This window comes from Leptopilina boulardi, unplaced genomic scaffold (genome assembly GCF_019393585.1).
Source record: "Leptopilina boulardi isolate dan_hultmark-lab unplaced genomic scaffold, ZJU_Lbou_2.1 LbouV2_162, whole genome shotgun sequence".
Lineage (NCBI taxonomy): Eukaryota > Metazoa > Arthropoda > Insecta > Hymenoptera > Figitidae > Leptopilina > Leptopilina boulardi.
Genome location: NW_026137710.1, coordinates 1147618 through 1165683, shown reverse-complemented (window position 1 = coordinate 1165683; position 18066 = coordinate 1147618). Strand labels below are relative to the sequence as shown.

The window sequence follows — 18066 nt, the reverse complement described above, 5'->3', positions numbered from 1 at the left end:
TCTATAAATTACCAAAATCAAAATTTTTAATTGTCGTTCGCGCTATGTATTTTTTTGTAAATTACCGCGAAAATTTCCATAAATTACCGAAATAAAAAATTTTAATTGTGATTTATGCTTTACATATTTTTATGAATTATAGCCAAAATTTCTATAAATTTCCATAAATTACCAAAATCAAAATTTTTAATTGTCGTTAGCGCTATGTATATTTTTGTAAATTACCGCGAAAATTTCCATAAATTACCGAACTTAAAATTTTTAATTATGAGTTATGCTTTCATATTTTTATGAATTTTAGATAAAGTTTATAAGAATTACCGCACAAATATTCCATAAATTACCTCGAAAATTACCGTAAATTACCGAAATCAAAATTTTTAATTGTCGTTCGCGTTATATATATTTTTGTAAATTGTCGCGAGAATTTCCAGAAACATTTTAAATAAAATTTACACTATTTTATAGAATTCAAGAAGCAAAGAATTTTTCTTAAATTTGTTTAAAAAACTTTAAAAATTGTGAACAATTTGCCCGACCCACCATGGATATTTATTTCTTGACAGTAAAAAATTGTTTTGACCATTTTTCGAAAATCGAAGAAAATTAATTTTTTGCTAACAATAAAATATTTTAAAACCCATCCATAATTTTTTAGAAAATGTGTTTTTTTATTCAAAAAAAATTTGATTGGATTCCAACGATAGAATTGCCGTTGATAAGTTCCGATAATATTGTTTGACAATTTACACACATGCTCGATACAAAATTTTGAATTATTTAAAGATAAATTTCTATTCTCATAAGTTTTGATCAGCTTTTCTTGCATTACTGTGATGAAAAAAGTTTCTAAATTACCGTCTTTGCAAACAATTTTTCTACCACACAAGGCACAAATTTTTTTATATTTCAATCATGACAACAGGCGTGATTTAACTTGTTGTAATAAGTCATTTTGCTTCCTCGTGGAGGAAGCTATGTAGTCCTTTCGTTTATAAACTTTTTAAAAATGGTGAAAACAAATTTTCCTCTATATAGAAACATGTTATATGAGATCCTGATCAATTGTCCGGATGTATGTATGTGTGTGTGTATGTGTGTGTGTGTGTATGTGTGTGTGTGGATCGTTTTTGTGAACACGATATCTTTAACAGGTTTTAATGGATTTGGATAAAATTTGGTAGGCTTATTTAACACATTAATCTCTCAAAAATGACTGTTTGGAATGCGAGTGTAAATTTTATATTTGAAATATGTCAGATTTGTACCGCGAGAGGGCTCGGCAGAGCTGGGGTCTTGGGGGGACTGGCGGAGGAATACAGTTTTTAGTTGGCGAGTGTTTTCGATGAAAAACGTCTCGAATTAGTGTACCTTTTATAATATAATTTTAATAAAATTATTCAATCTGTGTTTTTATGTTTAAATGTTGTGTATAATTACTTTCTCCTCAACGATTAGATTTAACATCTGGCGACCGTGACAGGACATTTGGGAGAGAGTAGAAATACGACAAGAAACGTGCGGTTGTGTATAACCTCAAAAATGGACGTCGCAAAAAAGGCTCGTAAGGTGCAACGCACGCTTTTTACCAGATGTTTGAACAGTTTCCAGGAGAAGTGCGAGAATGCGAATATTTCGTTGGCCGATCGTCACGTCGCATTACAGTTACTTGAGTCGCGATATTCAGATCTCGAATCAACAAGTAATAAGTACGTCGAGATGATTTTCGAGTCTGAGGCGAGTGAGGATGAAATAACGGCCGAAATAGAATCTCATGAAGAATACAAACTCAAGTTTTTACAAGCAAGATCGAGACTGTTTAGTGTAGTGCCGGGAAATGCTGCTTTTGCAGCGGCGGCGGCACCGATTCTTAATGAGCACGCGACTCCGCGAAACGATAAACCGTTCAAGCGTCCAACGTTAGAAATTCCGAAATTTGGTGGCAGTGTCGAAAAGTGGTTACAGTTTTGGTCGCATTTCCGAAAAATTCACGAGGACAGAGCCATTACTGATGAGGATAAATTAGAGTACTTGAAACAATCGATGGAAAGGGGTTCTAAAGCTGAGAGCATCGTCAGTGGTTATCCGACAACAGCCGAAAATTATCAAAAGGCATTTGACAGTTTAAAAAGCCGGTTTGGTCGTGACGATTTGCTAATTGAATTTTATACACGTGAACTGCTTTCGTTAGTTTTAAATAACGCATCCAATCATGGCAAAAAAGTTGATGTGTCGTGTATTTATGACAAGCTTTCGGCCCATATTCGTGCATTGGAGACTCTAGGCGTTACAACGAATAATTGTGCGACGATGCTTTATCCTTTGGTAGAATCCTCATTACCTGAGGAAATTTTACGAACTTGGCAACGAAGTGAATCAAATAGTGAAAATGCAGCTGATGGAGAAGAGAGGATGGACCGACTTTCGAGGCTTCTACAATTTCTAAGGATAGAGGTAGAGAGTGAGGAGAGAATCAATATGGCCATGCATGGTTTTGCCATTAACGTCGAATCAGGGAAAAAGAAGACGTCGAAGGACGAGTCTAGAAGCAGGACATCAGTTCCAGAATTGGCAACAGGTAGCGTTTTATTTGCCAACGAGGATAAGCGTAAGAAATGTATTTTTTGTAATAATGTTCACGATAACGCGGCTTGCGAGAAAGCCAAGATATTTTCGTATGACACAATTTGTAGCATGATTCGCGAAAATAATTGTTGTTTTAGGTGTTTGAAAGTTGGTCATGCGGCGCGAAAATGTAGAGTAAGAATAAATTGTTCAAAGTGTGGTAAACACCACTCGGCTCTTGTTTGTCAAGGTGACACTCGTGGCGCGGATTCAATGAACACGAGTAAAAAAGCAGAATCATTAAACGTGACTAAGGAACAGAATCTTGCTAGTTTTTCTCGTTCGCCTGACGTATATATGCAAACAATACGTGTTGTTTTGTATTCTGACTCAAAAGAAAAGGAAGCTAGAGTGGTCATTGACAGTGGCTCGCACAGATCTTATATTCGCTCTGATGTAGCTAAGTTTTTAGGTTATAAGCCTATCGCAACTAAAGAAGTGACTCATTCCTTGTTCGGGGGTTTAAATACGGAAAGCCAGCAACATAACATTTTTTTAATTCGAATGAGAAATCGCGACAATCAATACGCATGCAATTTTGAGGTTATGGATCAGCAAACTATTTGTGAAAATATTCCTAGTGTAAAGAAAACGGGTTTTATTGAGGAATTAGAGAGAAATAATATTTTGCTTTCCGATTTAACACCAGAACATGGAAATTTAGATAACTCTATCGATGTATTGATTGGTGCGGATGTGGCAGGAAAACTTATGACGGGGAACAAATTTGAAATGAGCAACGGTCTTGCGGCATTTGAGACCAAATTAGGTTGGGTTCTCATGGGTAAAAATCCGGCGGCCGAGCGATCCGATGCAGCCACTGTCGCGATGTCGATGTTTGTAAAAGATGCAAAAATTGCTGATCTGTGGAGTCTTGATATTTTGGGTATTAAAGATCCAATTGAAAAAACAAGTCAAATAGAAAAAGAACAAATTGTTAAAACCAGTTTTTAAAATCGGTAGTTTATACAGAAGAAAAAAGATATTCGGTTGATTTGCCTTGGAACGATAATCACGCACCTGTTTCTCAGAATTTCGAATTGTCTAAAAAGAGATTGAATAACACTGTTGCAAAATTAAAACGAGATGATTTGTTTTTTCAGTACGATCAAGTATTTAAGGAATGGCAAGACGAAGGAATTATTGAACCTGTAGTTGGTGAGTCGGGTTCCGCATGTCATTACCTACCTCATCGCCCGGTAGTTAAAGAGGCAAGCACAACAAAAATACGACCAGTATTTGACGCATCGGCAAATGTCGCTGGTTTTCCCTCTTTGAATCAATGCCTTGAAAAAGGTCCGAATTTAATTGAGTTGATTCCCGCGACTTTGTTAAGATTTCAAGAACACGAGATAGCTGTTTTGGCTGACATTCGCAAGGCATTCTTACAGATCGGAATAAATGAACAGGATCGCAACTATTTGCGTTTTCTTTGGTTGGTTGACGATGAAATAAAAATTTTTCGGCATAGACGTGTAGTATTTGGTTTAAAGTGTAGTCCGTTTTTGTTGGGAGCCGTTTTAAAATTACACTTTTCGAATTTGTTGCAAGCAGCAAAAGACGGTAAGGGGTCATGGTCTTGTGAAATTATCGAAAAATTATCAAAATCCTTTTACGTGGACAATTGCACAACGAGTGTAGAATCGAAAGAAAAATTACAGGATTTTATAAAGTCGGCTAAAGAAATGATGGCACTCGGTAGTTTCGATCTGAGAGAATGGGAATACACACGAGATGACTCAGATAAAGAATCGACTTTAGTACTTGGTCTTTTGTTTAATAAGATACGCGACACGATTTCAGTAAACCCAGCTTTATTAAAAGATGAAGGTGACACGGTAGTCACTAAACGCTCTATTTTATCGGTCGCACACAAGGTTTTTGATCCAATTGGTTTCACTTCGCCTGTAACTTTGTTGCCAAAACTGTTGTTAAAAAATTTATGGAAGCAAAAACTTGATTGGGACGATCCGGTAGATAAGGACACGCAAAAGGCTTTTTTAAATTGGAAAGAACAATTGTCGTATTTGGAAAAAATTGAAGTAACGAGAAAATTTGGCACTGGGGATTTTTCGATTCACACTTTTTGTGACGCAAGCAAATCTGCTTATGCGACAGTTACTTTTTTACGCGTAAAAGATAGAGAAAATGTGAATTTAATTTTTCTTGGTGCCAAAAGTCGAGTTGCCCCGGATGGCATGTCAATTCCGCGATTGGAATTATTGGCCGCGTCTATAGGTGCTCGTCAAACTAAAGAGATAGTAGATGCTTTGGATTATTCTCATGTCCCCATTTTTTTTTGGTCAGATTCGACCACCGTTTTGGCTTGGGTGAAGAGAGATATCCAATGGGCCGTATTCGTATGGAATAGAGTAAAGGAAATCAGACTCATTACTTCATCAGCCACTTGGAAATACATGCCGGGTGAGCTAAATCCTGCCGATTTACCGTCACGCGGGTGTCAGGCAAAACAGCTGTTAGACTCGCGTTGGTGGGAGGGGCCTGATTGGTTACGTCGCGAGGAAATCGACTGGCCTTGTTTGAGAGAAGAAGTGAATGAGGATGAGGTTCGTGTTGAGGTGCGGAAGTCTGCTCAAATTGCATTACTAAATGCAGATGATCAAATAAATTTTAGCATTGTTGATAAATTTTCATCCTATAATAAAATGATTCGATTTTTCGCGATAATGTTAAAGTTTAAAAATTATAAAATTAACGGCGAGCTCACAAACGGAAAAAAGTTGACGTTTAACGAGATTTATAAAACAGAAAAGCAATTTTTGAAAGTCTTACAGAACGATATGTTTTGTCACGAAAATAAAGAGAAATTGTCGACCTTACCAACTTTTGTGCACTCTGATGGTCTAATTCGTCTCAAAACAAAAATTGTAGAACGTGACGATAGTTTCAGTTTTTTATGTCCAATCGTACTTGATTCAAATAATCAAGTGGTCAAATTACTCATCCGAGAGACTCACGAAATCATGGGTCACGCGGGAGTTCAATCGGTCATGTGTCAACTCCGTGAAAAATTTTGGATTTTTTCTTCGCGTAAAGCGATACGTTCTATCATAAAGAAATGCGTTACCTGTAATAAATATAATTCGAAACCTATAGAGGTACATCCACCGCCTTTACCTATACATCGTGTCAAGGATGCGGCAGTATTTGAAGTAATTGGTGTTGATTTTGCGGGCCCAGTTTTTTTACGCGGCCAAAAGAAGGCGTGGATTTGTCTCTATACATGTGCCATTTATCGAGCAGTTCACCTTGAACTGGTGACATCTTTATCGACTAATGATTTTTTAGGAAGTCTTCGTAGATTTATCGGACGTCGAGGTAGACCTGCTATTGTTTACAGCGACAACGGTACAAATTTTGTCGGCGCCGAGAATGCTTTTGAAAATTTGAATTGGGACGTCATCGCTACTTACAGTCAGGCTCGACAAATTGATTGGCGATTCAATCCGCCAACTGCCTCATGGTGGGGAGGTTGGTGGGAGCGTTTAATCGGAATGATGAAAATTATTCTTCGAAAAGTCTTAGGAAAAGCGTGTCTCACCTACGAAGAATTGTACACCGTACTATGTGACTGCGAATTAACTTTAAATTCTAGACCTTTGACTTACGTGTCTGAGGAACCGTATGATCTTAAGCCTCTAACTCCTGCGATGTTTTTGCATGATCTCAGACAAAGCGAAATGCCCGATCTCGATATAATTGACAAACTCGATTTTAACTCTAGATTTAAACGTAAGCAGGAAATTATGGAACATTTACGAAATAGATTCCGAAAAGAATACTTAAGTCAACTAATATCAAGGTTTAATTCCAAAGAGATTCGAAAATTAAAAATCGGCGATGTTGTACTCGTAGGAGACGATACTCACAAGCGTAATGATTGGCCTCTGGCTCGTGTTGAAAAATTGATCAAGGGTAAAGATGGTACGCAACGCGTTGTCTATTTAAAAACGAAAAATGGATTTTTGAAGCGCCCAATACAACGTGTCTATCCATTGGAATTAAATTATTCTTGTGAAGACGAAATTGCGACTATGCGAAATAAAATTTCTGACAAACCTGCGAGTGAGTCTATTGTAACCGCGGAAGATTATAAATCTGTGACATCGAAGGAAACAGAATGCAAAACTCGTAGTGGTCGAGTTGTTAAGAAACCAAACTTTTTCAAAAATTGAGAATGATTGAGTCATACTGACTCATTGGTGGGAGGATGTTTGGAATGCGAGTGTAAATTTTATATTTGAAATATGTCAGATTTGTACCGCGAGAGGGCTCGGCAGAGCTGGGGTCTTGGGGGGACTGGCGGAGGAATACAGTTTTTAGTTGGCGAGTGTTTTCGATGAAAAACGTCTCGAATTAGTGTACCTTTTATAATATCATTTTAATAAAATTATTCAATCTGTGTTTTTATGTTTAAATGTTGTGTATAATTACTTTCTCCTCAACGATTAGATTTAACAATGACGAAAGGATTTTTAAAAATACCCAAAAAAAAAAAATTTTATCGTCTTTTTTCCAAAAATTTTTTTTTAATTGAAAAATTTTTTAAATCGAAAAATTTAAGGTAATATATAATATAATCGTCTTCTTTATGTCAAGATGAATCGATTGATATATATAAAGTATAGATTTGATTGAAATTTAAAGAATTAAAGAAAGTTAAAAAATCAAAAATTCTCATTTTAGCTAAAAAATGATGTGTTTATTTAAATTCATGTTTATATATGAAATAATTTTATACCCTGCATTGAAACGAATTGGTTGGTATATATAAAGTATAGATTTGATTTAAAATTTGAGAATTAATAAAAATTGAAAAATCGAAAATTCATATTTTAGCTAAAAAATTTTGTGTTTTTTTTAAATTCAAGTTGATGAATAAAATAATTGTATTCCTTGCATTAAAACGAATCGATTCGTATATATAAAGTTTATGTTCACTCAAAATTAATTAAAATTTTCTTTATTTTTCAAAAAATTTAATTAATTTAAAACATTTTTAACTCGAAATTTTTTAAATCAATCAATTGAATTGGACAAATTCATTGCTTCCTTCACGAGGAAGCGAATTTTTTGCTTCACACAATGAGGAAGCATAATGTTTATGAAATAAACATAAAGGACCCCCTCCTTGTTTAAATAGATTAAAAATAAATCAACTACATCTACAAAACTTTTAACTAATTTTAGCCAACTTGTTATCATTTATTTTCTTACACGATACAAATACAAATTCCAATAGCAGTAACTAATGTTGCGTATATTAATAACAATAAGAAGTGATAGAAAATTTGTAAAATCTAATGTTTGCATCTGCGGTGTTCTAGGGAAAATACTCTTTTCCCAAGTAGCACGATATATCAACCAGATGTCACGGTGATATCACCGGGGAATGTCACCGTTTTATCAGGAAAATGTCAAAATGCCCGCTTTACAGTGATATCACACGGTGACATCGAGGTGATTTCATGGTGACATCAAGGTGATATCACCGTGATATCATGTTGATATTTTACAGGGATTTAAAATTTTTTAAAAATTATCTCTGGCTTACTTGTTGTTTCTCTATAGGACACGCGGCGCATGTAAAGTGTGTGATAGAAAAAGACTCACGATCTCACTCTTACACATGTGTATTATTTCGAACACGATTTTGGCTAACCTCACTTTTGGAAGTAAAATAAACGCACTTTGTGACGGCTTGCGTCTACCCCTAGTGATTCTTTTAGGGAATTTCATATTTTAATATGAAATAAAATAAACTGAGACTTTTCACTTTCTATATAATTTGAAATTTCTATTCTTTCTTTGAATGGTTGATATGTGGGTAATTGTTTAAAAAGTGGTAATTTAATTAATCATAAATTATGGAATTAATTTTATTTTAATATTGAAATAATTCATAGAAAAAAAACTTTAAGTTAAAAAATGTATATATGTGTGTGTGTATGTATGTATATATGTATATATGTATATGTGTATAGTGAATCATAATTAAAGTATTGATTTTTTTTTTGTTATTTACATGTGTATGAGTTAACATTTATATACATTTGTAATAGTATATGAAAATGTTTAATATTGATTTTCTTTTACTGTAAAATACATTTTTGTGTGTGTGTGTGTCGAACTTGTACTGGCACGTTTAAAGAATCATTGTTCATTGGCTGACGATGCGTCATCAGTAGCCTGATTGTTCGAGCGGAAAAGGGGAGGTAACCTTTCTATTTTCTTAACTGGGTATATAAAGTCAACTTTTGAGCCCAGAACTTCAGAATTTTTGGAGACTTTTAACTATTCAAAGTTAAATAACCTTTTTTGTTTGTGACAATTAATCATTGTTAGCAATTACATTGTTAAATATTTGAGTGAATAATTATAAATTCACAAAATATGAACTTTACTTAAAATTGTAATTGTGAGTCATCGAAATATGAATTTATTTACAATTGTAATTGTGAGTCATCGAAATATGAACTTTACTTAAAATTGTAATTGTGAGTCATCGAAATATGAATTTATTTACAATTGTAATCGTGAGTCATCGAAATATGAATTTTACTTAAAATTGTAATCGTGAGTCATCGAAATATGAACTTTATTAAAAATTGTAATTGTGAGTTATTCAGATATGAACTTATTTTTGAACTGCAATTATCAGTTGTAAAATTACAATTTATAACTATATTCATAAATTGTTTGAAAATCAACCAAACTTGTAATGTTATTTTATAAATCAATGATTATGATTTATACAGATATTTGATTAATCAAATTTGAAATATTTGAATAAAATTTGTTTTTTCCCAGAAAGGGTTTTCCAATCAAATTTGTGTTTATTTGTAATTTTCCTCTTAATTTTAATTATCAATAACGAAAAAACCAAAAAATAATTTGGATTCAAATTAAATTTGGTACCGTTTTCAAACGGAGAAATTGGTATAAGGATCCAGCTTATTAGTCGAGCATCATGGATACAACGGAAATATAGTTATATAGTTATGTGCAATCTGAGACGTGACATATACAAAATTTTGGTGACAGCGGTGGGATGCCAAACAAAAAAAATAATAATAAAAAGGAAATAAAAATTAAAAACACAATCATAAAAATTTCATAATCAACAACCTATCAACATTCATTTGACAGACAACAATTCTTCGGATTTCGTCATTAAGGTCCGTCTACTTTCCTACGCTTATGATCTTTTTCCGAATCAAGGATCTTTTGAATGGTCTGAAAAAGGAAAAGAAGAGGAAGTCAAGCAGAAGTTTAATTGACAATAAATTTTTTTTTATTTTTTAAGTGATGGTGGAGAGAAATAATCTTCAAATCTGTAAGTCACAACGTTTTTAAAATTTTTTTAAAGAAATAGTTTTTTTTTATTAGAATAACTTATAAAAATGGGTCGAATCAGAAAAGTCGTCCGACCAAATCATCGGGTTTCTGTTTGGACCGTCGAAGCAATAAAGAGTTCTAAAGACACACACACACACAAGTTTAAATTCTTATAATAATAATGATAATAATAATGTAGCGGCAACTCAGGATTGTTCTGGTACCGGTTCAAATATCAATTTAATGAGAGAAAATAATTCAGGACCTTCTAGACTTAATGTTATTTCCGGTTCTGAAGGCCCATTAAATTTGGAAATGATATCACAAGGTGCCGGAGCATGCTCAGTTGTCGATGGTATTGGCACATTTCCTGTTTCACAATCAGATTATATTCAAAGGTTGATTGGAACTCAGAATGCAAGTAAAATTCCTAAAATTGTTGAACAAATTTTACCCGTATTCGATGGAAAAAATATTCCTGTAACAATGTTCGTGGAGCATTGCAAGTCTGCTGTTGCTATGATAACTCCTGATGACTTGCATTGCTTCACGATGGTTGTAAGAACAAAAATAATTGGGGAAGCGCGAAATTATATACAAGATCGATTAGGTTTAACTTTAGAAGAAATACTTAATACATTAGAACAAGTTTATTCCAAACAAGAAGATATAGCTAGTTTATCAAATGAACTTGCAAATGTACAAAGAAAAGAGAATGAACTTGTTTCTGACTATGGGGCTCGAGTTAAACAAATATTAAATACGTTAAATAAAAAAACATTAGAAAAACATCCAAATGATATTGGAGGTGGAAGCTGCCAAACCAATAAAGATATTGCAAAGTATAATTTTATTAAAAGATTAGATTTAAATACTTTTATTAAAATGCCAATGAAGCCTGAGTTCACCTTGGATGAAGTAATTAAATTAGCCACTCAAATTGATTTAGAGTTTGCAAGTTGGAGAAGATTTCATGGTAATGAGCAATCCTTAATTAATGAGGAAAATCCAAATAAATTAAATAAAAATAAAAATTTCCCTCAAAAAAGGATCGCTCATTTTGAAGCTCAAGGAGCTTCTGGTTCAAAGCAGGGTAAATTTAACAAACAAGACAAAAGAAATATTAAATGTTTTAATTGTAATAAAACGGGACATATGAAAAATGAATGTAGGAATAGACCTAAACAAAATAAAAAATTAGAATGTACTTATTGCCACAGGCCTAATCATACATTTGAAAGATGTTTTTTAAAAAATAGACATGAGAAAGAAAGGGAATCTCACAGAACTGTTGGGGAAATAAAAAATGAAAATATAAAAGAATTGGCAAAAAACTCAAATTGGGACCAGCAAGTGAGGGAGTTGCTGGCCAAGAGTTCAGAAAAATCTCTCAAAAAAGAGTTATCCTCCAAATTGGAGGGAACGAACGAAGAGGAGAAGTCCCATCAATAGATCTTGAGAACCCTTCCTTTCTCAAAGAAAAAACAAAATTTTTAGTAGATACAGGTGCATCAGTAAATTTGATTAAAATTAACGCTTTAAATGAGAACATAATTGTTAATAAAACAAAAATATGCAATTTAGTCGGGATTAACTCTAATATGACTAAAACGGTGGGTAAAGCTAAAATAAATATCTATGGAATTCAAACATTTTTTCAAGTTGCTTCATCCGATTTCCCTATCCAATTTCAGGGAGTTCTTGGAATAACCTTGTAACGAATTTTGATATGAGTCGGGGATCGCCGAATATATTGCTACGTTTATGTAAATCTCGTGCGTAATCGGTAGTAATCCGATTACTACCGAATGAAAGAAAGTGGTATGAGCGGTATTGTGTGTGTCGTGAATATTAGAATCGCAAGAGTCGCGCTGCGACGAGCATAATATACTCGTTAGCGGGGTAAGTAGATTGTAATTTTATTTAACGAAAAAGTGTATCGTGATCTAATTGATTTTATTGATGTAATTTGTACAGTCCAGGTGTGGGCGGAAACAGTGTTGATATTCCTGTCTTTTTTATCGTTGCTTTGGAAGCGGGGATTAAACTTCTGTTTGAGGCGTCGCAAGTTGGCGACCACCTGTTATTCCTGCATCTCAAAACTAGCTTTGTGAGAAGTTGTCTCAGAACTCTATCTCCACGTGTCTGCTCTTCTTTTCATCAAATTTCGAGAAATATATGAGATACGTAAAAACGAAAGAAATTTAATCTTACGATTCAAATTGTATATTTAACTTATGCTTTTACACACAATAACCAGAATGATAGATTTTACTAAAAATCAGTAGTGTTAAATTGAATTTTTTTAATGCTTTTGTTCACGTATGATTGTGGAGTGACTAAAATAAGTACAAATCAGAATATTGTGTAGAAATTTTTAATATTGTCAAATCCAAATAAACTCGAAATTTATTTACAACCTCGATCGAAAACATTGACCGAACTGCCAATTAAAAACACAAATTTAAAAGAAGGATACATTCCAAGAATTTCCTGTGTTCCTGGAATATATGCAGGAGAAGTTTTAGTTACGAATAGAAATAATTGTGTTAAAGTTTTCATAATTAATTCAACAAATGAAAAAGTTGAATTATTTTTGCCCAGACTTGAATTAGAGGATTTTTCTATTCCTTTAATAGCTCCAACATTTATGACAGATTTAGAAGAACCTCAAAATGAGATTAAAAAACATGCAACACGATTAGCTTTGCTATTAGAAAATTTAAATTTAGAGTCTCTTAATGATGAAGAAAAAGAAAGTTTAATAAAAATCTTTAATGAATTTCCTTATCAATTTTATTTACCCGGAGATAAATTAGGTGCAACTAATGTTTTGAAACATAAAATTATAACAAATACTGAAACACCTATTTATGTTAAAGAATATAGATATCCTCCTATTCATAAAGAAGAAATTAGACCCTCAGTTGCCCCATATAATTCACCTTTATGGATTATTCCTAAAAAACCCGATTCAAAAGGAAATAAACGGTGGAGAATGGTTATTGACTTTCGAAAGTTGAATGAAATTACAGTCGGTGATGCATATCCGATTCCTAGTATAATTAATTAGAAGGTTTCGTATGAATAAAAAACGATAACATTCGGACCATTGTTGTTTTAATAAAAGTTTACTCCAACGTTTCGAAATCTAAATGATTTCCTCTTCAGGGAGTCAAATAAGAAACATATGTCAAGTCATAGAAATAATGGTCAATTGCGGTGTCAAATTAATAAAAACAAAACAATTGATATGATTGATCAATGTGGAGGAGCTAAATATTTCTCTGTCTTAGATTTGGCTATGGGATTCCATCAAATTCCACTTGATCCCAAAAGTGAGTCAAAAACTGCATTTAGTACTCCTTTTGGACATTATCAATATACAAGAATGCCTTTTGGTTTAAAAACTGCTCCAAGTACATTCCAAAGATTAATGGATATTGTATTGTCAGGTTTACAAGGGGTCGAAATGTTCATTTATATGGATGATATTGTCATATATGCATCCAGCCTTGAAGAACATTCTCAAAAATTAAAAAAATTGTTAGGTAGACTTAAAACTGCTAAACTTTCTTTACTGCCTGATAAATGTATTTTTCTTCGAAAAGAAATAACATATTTAGGTCATTTAATAACTGAAAAGGGGGTTAAAGCCGATCCCAGAAAATTGGAAGCTGTAAAAAAATTTCCTATTCCCAGAACTAGAAAAAACATTAAAGAATTTCTAGGCCTTACTGGATATTATCGTAGGTTCGTAGACGATTATTCTAAAATAACAAAGCCTCTTACCCTTTTATTAAAAAAGGATAGTCTTTTTGAATGGACACCTTTACATCAAAAATCTTTTGAAATATTAAGAGATCGAATTTGTGAACCTCCTATCCTTCAATACCCAGATTTTTCAAAACCTTTTATTTTAACAACTGACGCTTCTTATTATGCTATTGGAGGAGTATTAAGTCAAGGTCTAATTGGACAAGATCTTCCAATAGCATATGCATCTAGAGTTTTGCAAAAAGCAGAATTAAATTATTCAACTATTCAAAAAGAACTTTTAGCAATCGTCTATTTAGTACAATATTTTCGCTCATATTTATATGGAAGAGAATTCACGCTTGTCACCGATCATAGACCCTTAGTATGGTTAAACGGATTAAAAGATCCCGTTTCCAGGTTGGCAAGATGGTGCATAAAATTGAGTGAATACGATTACAAAATTGTTTATAAACCTGGTAAAATTAATTATAATGCTGATGCTTTGTCGAGAAACCCTGTGAACAATTATAATGTTGAAGAAATTAATGTCATTGAAATAAATAGTCTGGTTGATCGTGCCTTTGGATTGAGTGATTGTAGGTTTCTTGGAACGAGTTTTGCTGATCTGCATGCTGAGAGGGGGATACCTAATTTTATTTCCGCCGAGGGTAATAGTCCTGTCGGATTGCAGATCCTGCATCTAGACTCGGAGAAACATGTTTCAGGCCAAATGCTTTATGAGCATAATTGCCTACTTTTAAAATCCTTTGTGGATGAAAGTGTTGAAAATGTCCTTGGCCAAGGTGTAAATGATGTTCTAAGTCCGTGTTGCTCGATTAACCAGGAAAATGAAATTGATAATGTGATTGGAACTATGTTCCAAATCAATAATGCTTGTATAATTTACAGTAAAGACAAGTTGACAATGGGAACTGGTCATATTGTTCACTTTGTTTCAGAAGACTGCATTTTCGAATCAAATATTAGTAAAGAATTAATAGAAAAAAAATTATTCAATGTTGATGCATTAAAAACAGATGACTTTAAAGTTGGAAATGTAATTGTCTTTCCTCAAGGAAATCGCTATATTTTTAATCTTGTAGTTTAAGAAAAATTCGGTGGAAAGGTGTATTTAAAAAAAATTTCAGGTGCCATTTTGGCATTGAAAAATGCTATGGAACCACTAAATGTAACTTTTGCCAGAGTTTCAAAATCGGGAAATGATCTTGAAGAAGTTTCCTGGTTTTCAATTAAAAAAATGTTTTTCCAACATTTTTCTGATTCTCAAATTAAAATTATGATTTGTTTAGGAGAAATTAAAATTCCAGAACCTGAAATAAGAAAAAATATCATTAAAGAATTTCACGAATAAACTGTGATAGGTCACAAAAGGGTTTCGAATACTTACTCTCGAATTCGATCAACTTATTTTTGGTCCAATATGAAATTAGAAATTAAAAATTTTGTAAAATCCTGTAAAAACTGTCAACGAAATAAAATTATAAATTTACGGACAAAACAACCAATGAGAATCACTGATTCTCCTAAAGAACCGTTTGAAGAAATTCAAATTGATATAGTAGGCCCTTTTGCCAATTACCCTTCGAGAAAATCGATATATTTTGACAATACAATGTGTATTTTCAAAATATGCAGACGCATTTCCATTAAAAAATATAGATTCGATAACAATAACTCATGCTTTAGCCGAACAATTTATATCCCGTTATGGATGCCTTAAAATTATTCATAGTGATCAAGGGATATGAGTAAAGTTATGAAACTTTTTTGTAAAATTTTTAAAATTGAGAAAATTGAATCTACAGCCTATCATCCACAATCGTTAGGTTCATTAGAACGAAGTCATCAAGATTTGGTTCAATATCTTAGACAATTTGGAGATGCTCAAACCTGGGATGAACATTTAAGATTTGCATTATTTTCATATAATACAGCCATTCATGAATCTACTGGTTTTGCCCCTTACACTTTAGTTTTTGGAAAAGAAGCCTACAAATTTTCCACAAGAATTACCAGATAAAACTTATCAACAATATTTACAAGAACTTTTTCATAAACTTGACAATATTCAAAATGTAGCTCAAGAACATTTAGCAAAATCTAAAGAAAAAAATAAATATTATTACGATAAAAATATACACCTGGTAGATTATAAACTTGGAGATATGGTTAATTTAAAAATAAGTGTAAGAAATGATATAAAATTTGATCCTTTCTTTGAAGGACGCTACGAAATAATTGATTTAATTGGAGAATATAATATGAAAATTAGAAAAATTAATAATAATCAAACAAAAATAGTCCATAAAGATCACCATGACCCAACCCTTCTGTAGAGTGTTTACATTTTCGTAGTACTTGTCCTCTGCAATATTGACATTTCAAAATGGTGGACGATCGAAAAATATCAACATACGTCCAAAAATAAAAAAGAGTAAAATACTTTTTATAATAAAAAAAGGGAAATGAATCCAAATATATATGACAGGGGCACTCCCTATGAATATGTCTCAAAAGAAGAGTGGTTGGAAAGTGACAATCTAACCCAATATAGAATGTCAAGTGTAAGTAAAAAAAATATATCAAAGACGAAAATTTGAATATAATTTGAATAAAAAATATGAATAACAAGTATTTTACATTTGTTCTTTCCATTCTCGTTAGAATAAAATTCATTATTGAAAATGTGATGTATAGGGATATATAGTAATTTATTACCATTTGTAACTAGAGACCTCATTGGATGTGTGTGTGTGTGCTTCTATATGACATGCGTATTCATTCCTTTACCATGTCTCAAACAGTAAAGTTGTCTTTCTCATGTATCATATTATATATTAAATAAATGCTATTTAAATACATTACAATTGGCGACGAGGTGCAACTGGTGATCGGAAGTGGTCAATATTAGTGTGTTTCATCTGTTTTGTGGCAAAGGGCTGTTAAAAACAGAAATTTTAAGTGATAATTTTACGTGCAAGGCACAGGGCCACGTGTTCGAGGAAAATTCACGGCACTCGTAAAGTATGAGTAAGCAGCAGTTGGAAGCTGATTTTAAAACTTTGGAGTCAGACAAAAAGAAACTGGAGGCTTGGAGACAGAAATTGGAAGCAACGAAAAACGAATTGATACAGCAACGTGAGCAGGTTAATAGAGAGGGTGAATTGTTGAATCAAAATCAACTTTTGTTTGAAGAAGAAAAAAGAAAAATGGCGTCGACCATTGGCTCTATTAATGAATATTCACGAAGTGAGAATTGGACCATGTGGCACGAGCGTCTGGAGCAGTATTTCCTGGCCAACAACGTAAAAGATGATAGGAAAGCAGCTCTTTTCCTTACCTTAATTGGCAGTGAGGGATACTCCATTCTAAGAAGTGTTTGTTCACCTGAGTTACCAAGTGCAAAAACGTATGCAGATTTGGCGATTGTTATGAAAAATCATATGGAACCAGAACCTAACATCATGCTGGAAAGGTTCAAATTCAAAAAGTGTAATCAAGGTCAAGGCGAGGACATCAGGTCATTTGTCGAGAACTTAAAAAAATCGTCAATCCATTGTAATTTTGGAGCAAGTCAGAGTGAGGCTATGCGGGACCAATTCGTGTGGGGGCTGTACATGGAATCATTGCAGAAAAGATTGCTTCGGGAGAAGGAATTAACTTTTGAGAAAGCTGTCGAACTGGCAATTACGTTCGAAATCGCTAGCAGAGGAACTTCAGGTTCAAAGCAGGAAACAATGGGTGATCCTGAGAAGGTCAACTATGTCAACAACAACAACAACAACAAGAGGTCTTCAAATGGTAATAGCAATAAGTCGTCGAAAAAGAATGTAAGTAATTTTAAGTGTTTTTGTTGTGGCAAGTTAAATCATTTTTCGTCTGAATGTCGTTTCAAATCATTTTCTTGTAATGTTTGTAAGAAAAAAGGTCATTTGGAAGCGGTTTGTAAATTTAAGGGTGACTCGGTTAAAGATTTTAAAGATAAAAATAAAAATGACGGTAAAGAAAAAGTTAGGTTAAAGTCTAAACAAAATTATCTTGAAGATTGTGATTTGTCCGGGGATTTTGAAAAGTTATGGGCAATTAACGATGTAAATATTGAAAAGGTCAATTATGTAAAACCGTACGAGATTGTAATGAAAGTTGAAGATTCGGAAATTTTTTTTGAAATCGACACAGGGTCGCCAGTCACCGCTTTTTCTAAGGAATTTTTTGCAAATTCGGGTTTGAAGTGCGAGTTAGAAAAAACGAATCGAAAATTCCAGAGTTATGCAGGGGATCCAATTATTCCAATTGGAAAAG

The 18066-nt window shown here is 33.1% G+C and overlaps 1 protein-coding gene across 1 annotated transcript; it reads left to right on the top strand.

Moving 5' to 3' along the window:
• Positions 1-1542: 1542 nt before the first annotated feature.
• LOC127276967 (uncharacterized) lies at positions 1543-6821 on the top strand. The gene is made up of 2 exons (XM_051297726.1): positions 1543-3561; positions 3729-6821. The coding sequence occupies exons 1-2, from the start codon at positions 1543-1545 to the stop codon at positions 6819-6821; spliced, it is 5112 nt and encodes a 1703-aa protein (XP_051153683.1).
• Positions 6822-18066: the final 11245 nt, after the last annotated feature.